This window comes from Falco cherrug, chromosome 1 (genome assembly GCF_023634085.1).
Source record: "Falco cherrug isolate bFalChe1 chromosome 1, bFalChe1.pri, whole genome shotgun sequence".
NCBI lineage: Eukaryota > Metazoa > Chordata > Aves > Falconiformes > Falconidae > Falco > Falco cherrug.
This window is the reverse complement of record NC_073697.1, coordinates 31,994,639-32,010,520: the sequence shown is the minus strand read 5'-3', so window position 1 is coordinate 32,010,520 and position 15,882 is coordinate 31,994,639. Positions and strand designations below refer to the sequence as shown.

Sequence of the window (15,882 nt, the reverse complement as noted above, 5' to 3'; positions counted from 1 at the left end):
GTTTAATTTGATGCTACTTACTTTTTCTGTGTGACTGTGCACAAGTAGCATCAACAGTGATCGATGCTTGGTTGATGTGAATTTTCTGAAAGAATACAGTACAGTGGAGGGAATGGTCCAGAATAAAATAATGTACCTTTTAACTTTGGAGGAAAAAAGAAAAAATCTGCTCTGTACCTTAGGGAGTGTCATGGCGAGGTAGTTCAGGCACTCGAAATAGTCTAGCACTGTTGCTGCAGAATGTTTAGTTATTTTCACTAATGTTTGGGAGTGTACAATCCAGTCTGCAAACTGAAACAGAAGTATGAGTGTGAGCTTCCTGAGGAGCTTCTCAGCACTGTGTGGTACTCTTGACATTGTGCTGCATTTGCTATACCTGAAAGTTAAGAAAGTTAAAAGAAAATACTGAAATATTTATACATTGGAAGCTTTTCATTAGTGTTCAAAAGATCTGTCTTAGCTTCCAGTGGACCATTTTTATGTTTGACCTTAAGTTTCTTCCTGTTCCAGAGGAATGTCAAGATAAACTCAAGCAACAGAAGCTACTTTTAAACTCTGTTAAAATGACTGAAATAAAAACACTGTTCATGAGGGTGGTTGTTGTAGCTGGGGTAATGAGAGATGAATGAAACTGTATATTCAAACTATTTGCTGTACATATTGAAGAAATATTTAATACCCCCTAAACGAGCTCTTTTCTACGTACAGTTTGCATGCAAATCAATGATGAATATGTATTTGCATAGAGTGCTTTCTTGTAAGACATTAAAAGCAAACCCGAAATTAATGAGAAATGCGGTTTAATTGCAAGTTCAACTACTAATTTATATGCTCTTGTTGTAGCACTTACTGGATCTTTACTATAATCTTGACAGATCTGACACTATAACAACATAGTTACCTGATTACAGTAGGTCTGAATATATGCTAAAAATGTTGTCCTAATATGCACTATTTAAAAACCAGACTTGTGTTTTTTGTTCTGTCACAGTGGGTAATATTGCTTGTTTTGAATAAGAATGAGGACTGATAATTAAAAAAACTTGAGAAGTAAAGCTTAATGAAATACAGGGTTTTTACTTAACAGCAGGGTAATGGATTTCCTGTTTCATGCTGCATGGTTTTTGCTTGCAAGACTCCTGGAAGAGCAGTGTATTAGGTATGTTGATTAGATATTCATCGGCTTTTTATTTGGCAGGAAAAAATGTGACAAAGTACAGTAAGTTTCTGCTGTTTTACCAGCACTAAAACAGTGTTACAAATTCCAAGTGTATATTTACACCAAGGAAGTAAGTTCTTGTAAAGAAGTTATTTTGAGAGGGGAAGGTAACAAGAGCTGAAGATGTTGAAGTATTTATTTTAACTATTCTAATTTGCTAATCCAGTTGAGAACTTTCAACAGTGATTCCAGACATTTCATCTGCATGCTATTACTTTTCCTAATGTTACTCATGCCCGGTTTTATGTTGTAGTTTGTTTTTCCTCTGTAAAATGAAGTCTCATGTAGAAACTCCTTCTCTACAGAAGGATCTTTGAGGATATAAGAAAATCTGAACTGTTATAAGAAACTTTATTTCGTATAAATTGTCTGATACTGAAAACAGTTTTGAACTACCTTGTGTGGACTGGGAAGAAGCTTGTATTTGACCTTGATGAAATTGATGTAGGGAAACCTGATCTGAATTTTTAGCATGGGATTTATTAGTCATTAAGACACATGAGGGTTTTGTTGAAGTCTTCTGAGGAGGATAGAGGGGCTCTAGTTTGAGCATGGACTGGTTAGATGGTGTTTTCCTTATTCTTTCACCTGTTACCTAATTTAGACTGGGTGGTATAACTTAAGAGATGTATAAAGATGAAAAACTTGAACTTTTAAATTCACTACAATATACTTTTTCTGGTTCTAGTTATTACAAAATACTTACAAAAGAAGAGCTTTAGCTACTCATGTTAGAAATGTTTTTGCATTCAGGTTTCACATAACTTTCTAATACTTGCCCTGAATTTTCAGTGTAGAATTATGTACTTCAAAACAAGAAGTACAGCTTGAAAAAAACCCAATGGTTAAGATAATAAATTCATGGCTTACTTAAAAGTATGCTTTACTGTGCAGTTACTGATTTCTGTGAAGTAGGCTATCATGGTGTGAAAACCAGAGAATATGGTACATCAGACAAGAAGAAAAAGGATGGATGTGGAAAAAGATTATGCTTATCATTGGGGCAGGCTAATATGATTTTTTTTTTAAATCAAATCTAGTTCTTGCTATTATTCTTTCTTATTAACATACGAAAGATTGGAATTGTTTAAACTGGTTTAAAGAAGGGGGGCTGTAAAAGGGTAAAGGGAGGAATGTATTACTAATTGAGGTTTTAGTCATGTGTTGTGGGAGGCTATCTGCCTCAGGAAGCATCTGTTGCACGTGTACATGATTTTGTTTCAATGATGAAAAGACACAATCAGTATGACAGACTTATCTGTTCACTATTAACATAGGTTTTTCCTGTTTCCAAAGAACCTGTATGTGTAGATCCTACATCAAGTCATTTCCTCAAGGAATCTCTCTGTAGAAATAAATAAGTTGATGTTTTTGAAATACTAGTATCTTAACAGTGTGTCTACTGTCACACAAAGCTAATGGCACAATTACAGCTTTGTGTGGGATCTTTGGATAGATCAACTTAATAATCTTGATGTTTTGTTTAAGTTTATAAGTGCACTTAAATAATTACTTAATGAAAATCCCAACCCAAGAAACCCTCCCACAAAACCACCAGAAAAGGAAAAAAACACTGTGGAGAGGAAGAGAGTGCAGCATCGAAAGTACGAAACGATCAGAGAATGGTGTTTAACAGTATAGTCAAAGAAGTTGGAAAATCAGGGGTGAGAATGCAGAAGTGCCTGACTTAAAATGTTGTCTGGAGGCAAGAATCAAAAAGAATCTAGTGGCCTAAACCAGGGAGTATTATTGTCTTCTGTGTAGTGTTTAAAGCAGAAAAAGTAGCTAGTATGGTCTGATGAGGAATAAATAGTAATATAGTACTTTGGCTATGGTAAATTTGATGGGCAGAATATTTGACAGCCCAAGATCTTCCTCCGAAGTGACTGTTTCTGGACGGATGGGCCCTGTGAAGCTGTTGTTTGAGGGCTTGAGGTTGTTATTTGCATCTTGGATGCGAATAAACGGACAGAGGTGGAACAAACCTATGTCTAGAGAGAGTATGCTGTGTTTTTTGAGAGAAGAGGAAGGAGTGGACTCTAAAAAGGAAAAAAAAGTTGAAGCATCCAGAAGGAAACAAAAATGGAGAAGATATGGAGGTCAAATGTAAACAACTCAGTTAAAAATAATTTATAGAACTGAGGTGAATTCAGAAATGTATGCTTCAGTATACCCTCTCTTTAGTGCTAATTTGTGATTAAAAGTTTCATAATAAAGGAGAACCAGTTCATGTTCTTATTACTTATTTTTATTACGTAGTTTGCTAATCATATTCTTGGTTGTTTGTTTCCTTTCTTTTAGCATTTGAAATGGTACATGCATCTACACATCACAATCTATTTTACAAGCTTGCTAAATTAAAATATTCCACACTAATATTTATATTTTGGGATAATCTGGAGAGATAAAATTTAATAACTTTTCAATGTGAAATTATTTTCTGTATTACTGCTGAAATACAGCTAACTATTTGATTTGTATAAGATGAGCTGGTGAAAGAAGTCGGTGGTTATCTTTGTTCTTTAATTCCTTAAGAGATATTTAATAAATGAATAAAACATGATTTACTAGTTTGGACCAGAGACCTATTTGTTTTGGTAATCTGTTCTGGACAGTGGTGAGTACAAAATACTTCAGGCAAAATCGCAAGAAATTCCATGACAGGAAATCCTGAAGAATAGAGGCCAAGATAGTGTGGTGCTGCCATTTTAAGTGTGTGTATTTTGGATATTAGAAGCCTAAAGTGTGAGGTGAAAAAACACTTTCAGAATTTAACGTTAAACTTGAGATGACTTAAGTGAAGTGCCCTTCTGTATTCTTGGAACAAAAGCAAATTTATGCCAGAACGTCTCTTCCTTTCAATTGTTGCATCTTGGAGGGAGTGAAGATTTTTGGGGAGGGGGGAAGTACAGCTGTGTATGGAACAGATGTTAAAAAAAAAACAAACAATGGATGACAGTTCAAAAGCTTAATCTCCCTTCTTCTTTCGTGCATCTTGGAACCTCATTAAACTTCAGGAGCCTACCCCAGGTGTTAGGTTTTTAGTTGGTTCTGCTATAAGGCTGAGCTCTTGCTTGATTTTGTTGTCTGGAATTATACACTCAGCAAGGTGTTAGATGTCCTTTAAAGTTCCCTTACTATTCTGGTTTAGTCCTTATTTTGTATCATAAAGGTCCTTAAACTGGTGTTCATATTTATGTAAACTACGTAATACTTCATTGTCAGCTGGTTAGGCAAAAATCTGCATGGTTGAGAAATACCTGCTGCAGTGGTTCAGAAACTGAAAACGTTACAACTGTTTTCTGTAGTACTGGGATGGCTCCTCAGTGTGTTTTGTATACCTCACTGTGCAAGAGCATTCTGTTACAAATGTTGATCTTTCAAAGACATATTTTGAGCTTCCTAACCAACATAGCAAACCTTTTCCAAAGCTATTGGGTTACTTGGATCCCCATAGTTTGTCTAGATCTGTTAATAGAGGTCTTTTTTTGCATGGCATTTTATCATTTAACTGCTGATGTATTCGCCCCCAGGCAGTATGCCTTCTAGCCTTCTCGAGCTTTGTAAGCAACTCTGGACATGTCTACATAGTCTGTGTTTTCAGAGCAGGATAGGTAGGAGCCCTGTCTTGTCTGAAGACCTTGCGACCATGTTAGTTTGTGGCTGTGCCTGTGCAGTGAAGTCCTGTAGAGAGGCAGCCTGTGTTTCATAGGCACCGTTGCATGGAAACCTATTCCAACGTGATTTGGATCAGACCTACCTCATGCCTTGCCTCCTTGGAGGTATTTAAGCTAATATGTAGCTGTCTGCACCCGTTTATGTAGCACTGCAGGCATTTAGTTCTGCTACAATGAAATGCCCCCTTGGAAATTCTATCTTGGCCGTTAAGAGATTGCAAAGTTTACTTTGCAGTAGAATAGCTACAATATTGTTTTGAGCTTTTTTCCATAATCTTTTTTTCAAAACAATTGGTAGGTTACTTAAGATATCCTTGGTAACACTTTCATGGCTATAGCCTGCGTTTTCCCAGTAATGTTTTTATTATGCTTAAATATATTTTCTTATTTTACTGTGTAACATCTTTAGAAACTGTCTCTGTAGGGTAGGCGGTTGTGAACGCGGAGTACCTGAATCGTAGTATGTTGACTTTTAAAAACATAGTTGCCACTGTAACTTGTAAGTCTGACATTCTAATACTTCAACAAGTCTGGTAGCAGTGGATGGGAGGGAACGTACTAAAAGGTTGTGTGACGGTGACTAGCTGTATCTGAAGGTAGTAGTATGGGAAAACTGAAACTGTAACTTCTGCAGGTTTTCTTTTGAAGGAATAAAACTGAAGGAAATAACACTGTTTAAGGAATTAAACATGTTAGATATAAATTAAAATAGATGCTCAAGGAAGACAGTAATGCTTAGCCAGGAGATGTCACCAATTGCTCCTAAAGTAAACTTGTCAGTTAGAGGGTCTATTTTTAAGTTGGTGAAACTGAAAATCATAAACTTGAGCCTTTACCCAGAACAAAATACAAACATAGCACGAGTACTTCCATTCTGCAGTTAGTGAGTGTGGTTAATTGTCCTCTTCCACTGCCATTTGTGAAAGTGTGCAGTTGTTCATTTGCTCTTCAAGGAGCAAGTATGTCTTGTAACTTCCATACTTTAACATATTTTAACTTTTTGTATTCTTGCATGTAGTTTTAGTTTTTAAGTGCTATCTTCATGTCAAACCAGTATTGGATTTTGCTCTGCCTTTTTTTCCTCCTTTTGGAAGGGTTGGATTTTTGTTGTTGTTTCATGTTAGATTTTGATTAAGAGTTGACTGGATTTTGGTGGATGTTACAGCTAAAGACTTTCTGAAGAGGCGGGAAGGTTGTGGTGTATGTGACCTTGTAACTCTTTTCCAAGGTTCCACAAGTCTTGTCCTTTCCAGGGAGGAGAAAGTTTTCTCTCCACCTATTACACTGCTTAACCTTGGCCTTTGTGATGTGAATTTTTATAGAGGCACAGTTGTTATGGTACTTTTGACTTGAAACTGGAGTTTTGATCTCTAGGTGTGGTGGTTTTTTACTCTTTCCTTGTTTTTGGAGTAACTACTTTTAAAAGTGATCCCCCCCCCCCCCCCCTTATTTCACACAGATTTTTTTTAGTTAAGTTATCTACTGCTTGCTTGGTTTCAACTTTGTAGTCTTATAAAGCCATCTCCCTCTTGATTAATTATGTTGGCTAAGATAATCCTTAGATGTTTTTTGTTAGAGCTTATTCTTTTAACCTCCCTATTTAGAGTTATTTTTCTAACCTTTTCTTTGTGTACTTAATGACCAGGGCAACAGAAGAGAGATTAGCTGCTACCACAAGGAACAGAAAAATCCTCTCTTTTTACCAGAGTTGTTCTGTTTTTGTGGCTTTCTTTAATTTTTTTATGGCTTGCTTTAATTTAGGATGCAATTACTTAAAGGAAAATTTCCGTATTAGGCCAGTTTTGAAACAAAGATCTTTTAAGCGAAAGAAAGATGTTTGATGATATCATGTATCTCTTAATTAGCAAATGCATTCATTCTTTGAAACATGATGGCCTCTTTCTAGCTATACACACTGTAACTTTACCATTGTGACCATCTGGTGTAAGAGAACCTTGTTGAGGGAGGAAGTCATTGTGGTTATTCTTAGAGGGTATGGGAGCATTATAGGTGGGACTGAACAGAAGAGTGGCTCTTTTCTTGAAGAAATTATCATAAATGCATAATCCTTCCCCTTAAGGAGTAACTGCATATTGATTGCTAAATGCGAACTGCTTACAAGTTTGTGCATCGATGATCCCTTTTTTTAAAGAGGGACTTAGTCAAATATTCTAAACATTTTCTCATTATAAACCAGATCTTTTTCCACTGTCATCCTCATCGCCTGGGAAATCTTGTCCTTCAAGCTTGGATTTGTTTTCTGTGTTTGTGATGAGATTTGAGACCGGGCTTTTCGGTTTTTTCCTCTCCACTTGTTAGCATAGCCGTTTGTGTTCGGCGGTGTGTTGGGAACGTAAATTCATACAGTAACTACTTTTGCTCCCTCTGCCGGCTGCATAGCAGAATGACATGAAATTCTGCACGTTTGCCATAAACTGTTGTTGGCATTGCTTATCTTGGGTGCCAAGGCAACCTATCTGTCCCATTTTTTAAATCGGAATGCTTTCCTGTAGTACTTTGGGGTGAGATGTAGCTTTTCTGTTTATCAGTTGGCATCTTCCTTCTCTTCTGTATTCCTAACCCTGCATATAGGTATTGTTAACAGCAATTCAGACTTCCTTTGATGGCACCTGTAGCTGTTCAAATATTCTTGTCCTAAGGTGTTTTACAACCTCTGCTGACAACTAGCAGTAATGATAGAAGCAAGTTTTTCATGAACAAAACTGATCCGATATATGATTTTAGCTGAGGAGATGCAAATATGCTTAAACATTTACATAACAGCGTATATTCCATTGCTCCTCTTGAGAAACTTGATTGGCCTACAACGTTTGTTTTTACAGTTTTCCATGCCTGACATTTGGAGGCTCCAAGGGCAGTGCATCACCAGTCACTAGAAAGCTGAAGTGTTAGTGTGTACCTTAACCCCTCTATGAAGGGAGATAGTTTTTACAGGGAAGGAGCTATAATGTATTTTTTGCTGTCTTTTTAGTAAGTTTTTCACAAGTTTCCAAAAGACATGTTGGGGATGGTAGTTGATGGTAGGTCCTTGCACTCTGAAGGGAAGAGATGAGGTGGGCAAACATCAGTTCTTTCCAGCTTCAGCTGTGATACTGTACTTTAATCTGGAAAGCTTAGAGACATTAGTGAATAAGAAGATTGTTTTGTTTTGATTTCTTATTGTTTGATTTCTTTTCTTCAGTTTACCCTTTAATAAACATGGAGGAGGAACAAATAGGATAATCATCCTTTGATTGCACTTGTATGTTAGCCGTGGAAATTGCCAGCTTCATGGTAGTTGTGCCAGTTTGGGAAGAACTCAGAGTTTGCACTTGGACTACAGAGTATGCTACAGATATTTTTACATTTGCATATTGTTACAGCAATCAGTCCTTCCCTGTGCTTACCACGCTCTTTTACAGTTGCTGGTCTGTCGTGTTTCAGAACTTGCGTAATTGCCTCTGCCCCAGCAGGCTGCTGTTTTCAATTGTTCTTACATACTTCATAAATTTCTGCTATATTTCTCATGTATATACATGTGTGTATGTGTATATATCCGTATTTATGTGTTATAAACATAGGAAAGAGGAGGTAGAATTCTTGTGCAGTTTGTATGAGCTAAATAGAACTATTTTAGGAATCAAAAGGCTTTAGAAAGCTAATGTCTGATAACCAAAAAAAGTTTTGAAGTGGTAGATGAATGAAAGAGAGTTTGCATCCAGTCTGTATTTGGAACCAAAAGACATGCATAGCTTTATGATTGGATTAGGGAAGGTGACTAGTATTTTATCCCAAGTTTATCAGTTAGAGGAGAAAACTTGAATCCTTTCCCATATTTTTAGATTCCCTTATTGATAAGAATGAAGTTTTTAATAAGAGGAAATTGTTGTTAGTCCTTTCTTGCATATTTCAGCTATCATACGCTACCTCTTTTTATTAAGAGTTAGTATTATGTTTTAACATCAACTACTTTTCAGTCTGTCCTGCAGTTTCTTGAATGACGTAATCTCTAGATTTGTTAGAAATGGTGCCTGTGTGGGAAGCTCTGCAGATAAATTATTACCAGGGCTAAATTCAAAGAAGTGGGGCCTTCTGCAGTGCATCGCTAGCTTAGCCTTCCTCCTACCCTCTGCTTGAAGTGGTGATGAAATCAGACCAGTCACATAAAAAACTGGGTTTTTGCATTAGCTGTTGTGACTGTCTGTAGGTGGTTTTGTTTGAACAGCTTTATCCTTCAAGAACTGAAGAAAGCAAGCTATCTACTGTGGAAGATCACTTAGCTCTTGTATTAATTTTCTGGTACTAAGGTCTCTGCTCACAGAGACTGCTTATGCTGTGCTTTTAGGAACTGATATTTGTGGAAGGTTTTCGCTATTAATGGAGGTGGTTTGCAAACCAGTAGTTCAACTTTTCTAGGTCTGTGTGAAATAAAAATAAAACTGGTTTTGCAGTTCCATGCTTTTTTATTTGTATGTGTTTGGAAAATCCGTTTGTAGTTACTTCTGAAATATCGATACAACACTGTTGTATATGCCATGATTGCAAGATCTTCCTTTTTATCCTGTTTACTAAAAGGCAAAGCGTGGTTATTTTGACATAGGCTTCCTGTTAATTACTGAGAATGAAACAGCTTTGTGTAATGATTCTGTACTTGTAGTATAACCACTGAGGAATCATTAGCAAGAAGAAAACTGTCCCTAAGATGACCTCTGTTTTTTAATTTGAAACAGAAGTAAAATTTTTGTTGTCTAATCAAAAGGCTTTAGTAATACTTAGTCAACGCCTTTCTGTCATCCCTCAAGCACTTGCATTTAACTGGTATAGCAGCACGCAGTTATTACTCATCCATATGGCATGTTCTCAAATCTTACATGGTCTTCTGCTAGGTGAAGTTGGTTAAATGTCTTCAGAATAAAGAAGTATGCAGTATGACTTGTGTGGTGCATTTTGTAATCACTGTAAATCTAAGGCATACTAGTAATGTTAAACCTAGTATACTAGCAACTGCACCTTCGGTTTTTCTAGGTATTAATCATTGTGAAAATCAACTCCTGTAAGAGTGTTTAGCTTGCTTTCTTCATCTTTCATGTAGTCAACTTACAGAAATAGTGTGCTGCTTGCATGAGCAAGAAAAAGTAAAGATTCTCTTCTGCCTGATTTCCTTGTAGTTTGTTTAGAAAATGTTACTTTGGCATTTAAGATGATGTTTTCCTTTTTCTTCAGTTTCTAAGGGAAGATATGCAATATAAGGATGCCTCTAATAAACATAGTCATTTACACAGAGAAGACAAACACATCACTATTGAGGATCTGTGGAAACGCTGGAAAACATCTGAAGGTAGGTAAAGAAGAATAGGTGAAAGTGATGGTCATTATTGAAAATAGATGTAATTCAACTATTTTTCCACCAAGGAGTTTGGAGTAGTAAATGGATGACCTCTTAAATGATCTTCATGAATCTGTTTTGGTGCTGTTCTTTATAGGCGTATGTAAACCTGACAAAAAACTCTTTGTCCAGCTAGTGTTAATTTCCTCTTGATGTGCTGGGTGTATTCCAAGTAAACTAAACTAGCTTACACATGCATCTATGTGAGGTTGCAATTTATGAAGGTGACAGTTGGAAGTGTTGAATTACAGATAAGCATGTTTTTAATTCAGTAATCCCTAAGGGTTGCTGTCAAGCTATTTTTTGAACATTCATTTTTTTATATGTTGTATTAAATCGAAAGTCCAGTGTGCTTCCACTGCAATGTAGATCTTTGGGCTACAAAGAGCTGGAATTTAGTTGAAAGCATTTTGGAAAAAGGTACTGGCAACCTAATACCATCGTCCCTCCCTCACTTTGATTTGAGTAAGTAAGTTGAGCCAAACATTTCAAATATCACAAGACACTACTTAACAGGTAGTGTAGTATTCACTGCCAAATATGTTCCAGGATGTAGTGAAACTTCCAGAGCTCTGGAATGTTAGGAGAAAAAATACTTCTTTTTTCACACCATTCAGAAGGTGTTGTGCTAATGGTCAGCACAGATCTAAAAGTTTAGTCAAACAGCTGAAAGTAGAAACAAAAGAGAAATGAAATTTAAAACATGCCGTTGGTTCATTCTGCTAGTGTAGGAAGTCGTTAAGTGCAGTCTGAAGCAATATATTGGTCAAGTGTTTGTTGCATGGTGAATGGCTATGTTTTAACCAGCAAATTTTAGCCTCTTCAAATATTCTGTAAATTATTCACTAAAGATCTTGTTCAATGAAAGTATTGCAACTGAAGTATCGGAAAAATACCTCCCTACAATTGTTTGTCTAACTTATGAGTTATCAAAAATTTGGGCTATAGTGGTATCAGAAGTGTCTAATTTGTCTGTTGTGTAATCTTTGTTCCAGGTTTCTTGAATGTAGTGTGAGCAGTGTGAGTAAGACTCAAAAGACTTTGAGAGGAATGTCTGGTCTTACTGTGTCTGCTTATAATGGCTTCACTGTGCATGCTCTTGAGGAAACTGAAGTTGCACCGCAGGGAGGCCCTTAGAATGAAACTCCCAAGCAGTGTTAACAGTGGTCTGCTGACTGTTAGAAAGCATGAAGCCCTCAGATAATAAACTACTTTCATTTAATATTAGGTAACATGGAAAACACATTTTTTCCTTTCTAGATAATTTAGGGATTTTGATGTATTTTCGTCTTATGTGCTGCTAGTTTATCGTGTCAGTTTAATGCAATTTGACAGCATTAAACAAAAGGGTGGAAGGTAGTATAAATGATGGTATTGGTAATTTGAAACTTCCCTAAGTAGTGTGTTGAGGTATCTGTGTGAGAATTACAAGCTCTGAATAGTGCTGTTGACATTGCACTTCAGTACTTAAACAGAAACATTTTCTGGATCTATTGCTGCTTAATTTATGCTGAGTAGAATTGCCCATTTGTTCCCATAAAGCTTGCTTTATGTGAAAGTTTGTCTGAAGTATTTGTCAAATAGTTTGCTTTCTGTTTAAGATATTGGGTGATGTGAGATAGGTAGGATTTGAGGGAAGAAAGTGAAAACATGGTTTATGATACAGTAAGTGCGCTATTGCTGTTTGGAGTCTCCTTTTAGGATTAACAAAAACAGAGGTTCTTTTTAAGTAATTGCTTGAGAAGGATCTTAAAACAGTGAATAGAACCCTAAGAATGGGCTCCATTCAAAGCTTTAAAAATTGCCTAATAAAAAAAGCAGCTTCAGAATATTGTTTTTTGATATTTCTGAAATTGAGCAGGCTTTGGGTATCCCCCCTACCTGGTGCAAAATCCTTAGGGCATAGTCTGCACTGGTGCAAATTAAAGGAATTTCAAGGGTGCTATAGGTTTTAACTGCATGAAAGGAATTGTAACTTAAATCAGCATTTAGCCTATTCTTGCTGTGTTGCCATGCAGTTTCAATGAGTCATTCAGTATTTAAAAAAAAAAAAAAAGGCTGTCACTTAATTTAGTTTAGCTGAAATTGCTTATGTTTTTTGTGACCATTTAAATTTTTTAATCTCATAATCTAATTCTATAGAGAGCATTCCATTTAGAGGAATGCCTAGGAGCTAGCATAGCTGTTTAAACCATAGAAAACACTGCTTTCTGAAAGTATTCTGGTTTCTGTTGTTGTGTATGTCTGTTCCTTTAATGTAAATGCGACTATATGCTTGTATTTGCTTTGACTATGTCCTTTTCTTTCTGATTAAGCAGTATTTATACATATACAGAGCCTTTCTGCTATTCTAAAATATCGAGCTTAGTAATTGCTGTTGGGTTAAAATCAAAGGTGCATCTTCAGTATTTTTTCAACAAGGGCCTTGAAAAGGTGGTAGTTGTGAGTGCAGCAGAGGGGACAGATGAACATTCGTTTTGATGGCTGAACACCAGACCGTACAATTATATTTGAAAATTCTTTGTCTCAGAGGTGTCTGCCTTCTCTTTTTTCTGCCCCTGTAATAGGCTGAAATCTTATAAATTTGCTGTCTGAAGAGAGATGTAAAGGTATTTATCCTCAATAGTAAGGGAGTCTGTAAAATCAGTGCAGGGGCCTTCAGCTGGGTAGTTCTCTGACCTGTCTTGGAATAGGTAGGATGCTGTGTTCTTGGTGGTGTAGCGTTGTCCTTTGGGACTTGATTTTATAGCAAAGCAAGACTGTAGTGGCCAAACCTGGAGTTCATGAATGATTCACTGTTGTTAACTAATTTTGGGTAGTACTCAGATTAGTCTTTTACAAACTGCCTTAAAAAAACCCACATCAACAACCCAGGTTTTCTTTACCATTATGACATATTATTTGGCCTTTAATGTAGAGTATGTCCTATAGTGCATACTGCCCTATAATAAAAAAAAAGCTTCTCCCCACCTTGTGTATTTTTTTAACTTTTTTTTTTATTTTGTTTTGTATTTGTTCTGTTTTTGGTTTGTTTTTTTTTTTTCCTTTTCTGTGGAAAGTAGAAGGTGACCTAAAGTCTGGTACCTTATTAGGGGAAAAAAGATTAAAAAATGGCTTACTTTGTGTGGTCACCTGTTGTATACTGAGGTAATGTTGCACAGGTGTTCTTGCAGCAACTGTGACTAAACTGCATACCACAAATGTGTTACTGTTGCCTCGCACTTTCTTAATTGTTTGCTGTCTCAGGTTTTAAATATCTGGAGATTGGAAATGCATGTGAGCAGGGCTTGGCCAAGGGTGAGTTACATAATGCTGTGTAGGGTTCCAGACAGGACCAGTACGGTACTGCGGGCTGGCCCTTCTGTGTGAAATGAGTTCTGTTGAAAAGATAGTCAGGGTCATTCCTCTCTTTTGCTTTTTCATGCTATTTGGTTTGTTAGTTTAAAAACCTTCTGGTGGCAGCAAATTTCACGCTGATGTTGTTGCTGAAGGTCCTGCTAAAACAAAACTAACTTTTAAAACTTTGTGTCTGCTTGCTACAGAACAACTTTCTGTTTTTCTGTATTCTGGTCAGCCTTTTTTCAGCTTATAAGCCTAATACATGTCTGTCATCCATTCCTTGCCACAAAATATGCTTATTGAATGGAATTTGATTTCTGAAAGAGTAGGAGGCTCATAGGGGTAGTGAGGCTGACACTGTAATATTGTTTTACTTCATGCCTTCCTGCCCTGAAGCACTGTGCTACATGATAAATTCAACATGAAGAAATGATCTTTTAATGGGCCATTAACATGGATTAGCAAGGAGGAGCTTTCATACAGGGCCAGTTTGAAGCTGTTTTTCCTTCTTCACCTTCAGGCATGTTATAGCAGTTTAAAAGGAGGGGAAAAAATTAGAAGAAAAAAACCCAAACCAACCAAAACCAGCGAAGCCAAAAAAAACTCCAAACAGAAACAGCCATAAAACCCTCAAACTTGTGATCAGAAATAGAACAGCTGATGCAAATCTAGACTGACTGCTGCACTGTAAACACTGTGGCTTCTACACCTGCCTGCCCAAAGCATGTTGCTGACATCCTCTCTCAAGATACCTATTTGTGAAAACAGGTGTGAGAGGGAAGGTTGTTTTGCTTACTCTTGCATGGTATATGCATTTAACTTACAGTAGTTGTCAGTGGCTACTCCCCTGTCCAAAGCACTGTATTCTTCCTGGGCAGTTAAAATAAGGAGAAAATGACAACCTCAGCTAATTAGCGGGAACTGGCACATTCTAACTGGCAGTGCTGGTTGAGATGAGTTTCAGCTGGCCTGCTTACTTTTCAGTATACCCGATGCATACTGCTTGTCTTGTGTCATGCTTCAGTAGGCTATAACTGCTTCTGCTGAAGAAAGGCCAGTTTGCTTATCAGTATTGTGTATTGTTGTAGGATAAACATATATATTGGTTGTAAGGTCTTACCGGAGACAAGCAATACTTCTTACTAATACATAAAAGATGCCAACAAAAAGAAACAGTCTGATTGTTTTCACTGATCTAAATCAATCTCCCAGGGCTTCACTGTGGTGCTGTAGGAAATGGAGGACAGGGTAGTTTAGGATCCAGTTCCACATGGAAAAGTTAGGGATTTGCAGGCACTGATACTGGAATTCTGCTAATACAGAATTAGGTTACATAATAAATCTAAATCTCTCACAAAATATGTGTGTGGGCAGAGATTCGGACACCGAAATCACAGAATGAGAGTTGACTGTACGTACTGATTATGCTTAAATGGCGAGTGGCCATTTAAAAGGACACAACATATTTCAAAGAGTAATTGGTACTAACTTTTATGTAAACAGGTAACAGTTTAAGAAGAATATAGAAAGTACAAGCTCTGATTCTAGTTCAGGATAGAGTTTGGTCACTTTTTTGATATTTCTGTAATAATGGAGGTATTTGATACAGTGACAGATAATGAATAGCAAAGTGTTTTTTCCTAGGTGTAATTGGTTCATTTGGGGAAATTTCCTTGATATTCTACGAAGGAAACATCACACTAAACAGTAAAACAGATGTGATAGGCTCTGCTGTAATCAAATATGTATCTCATTTCTTACATGATAGGTTTAAAATCACTAGTGAATTATAAACAATTTACAAATTTACATAAATTTTGAGAGGGACCACAGAATGCTTTCAGCAGAAGTGAAACTTACTGTTACTTTTTTTTTTTCCCTCCCTGTCAATTTATAAAGTCAGTGTATGGCTTCTGAAGTGGCATGTTCTGTACTGTCAGTGGTAGTCTGTAGTGTATAGTAGCTATTTTAGGTGATTTATCTTTTTTTCCTGTCACGTTAAAATGCTTTTGCTTTGGATCATTTTATGAACATACTTCCAGAATGCAGTTAAGGTGATACATTTCTGGATGATCTTACCACCCTTTTGAGATGCTTAGAATGATTTGTAAATCTGATCACTTATTGCGAAGATTAACTGTTTTGTGAATGTGAAAATGATCTGTTTACAAATTAAGCCCAGACATTTACCATAAAAGCTTAGAGTAATATGGCAAAACTGAACCTGGTGCAACCAGGATCAACACCTGGAAAACAGCTTG

General features: G+C 36.6%; 1 protein-coding gene across 3 annotated transcripts in view; it reads left to right on the top strand.

Annotated features, from left to right (window-relative positions):
- Positions 1–15,882, top strand: part of STIM2 (stromal interaction molecule 2) — a 73,822-nt gene that overhangs the window by 39,418 nt on the left and 18,522 nt on the right. For all 3 annotated transcript variants that reach the window (XM_055703189.1, XM_055703180.1, XM_055703173.1), the window contains exon 3: positions 10,120–10,234. In XM_055703189.1, coding sequence (XP_055559164.1) covers positions 10,120–10,234 — 115 coding nt within the window. The remainder of the gene's footprint in view (positions 1–10,119; positions 10,235–15,882) is intronic.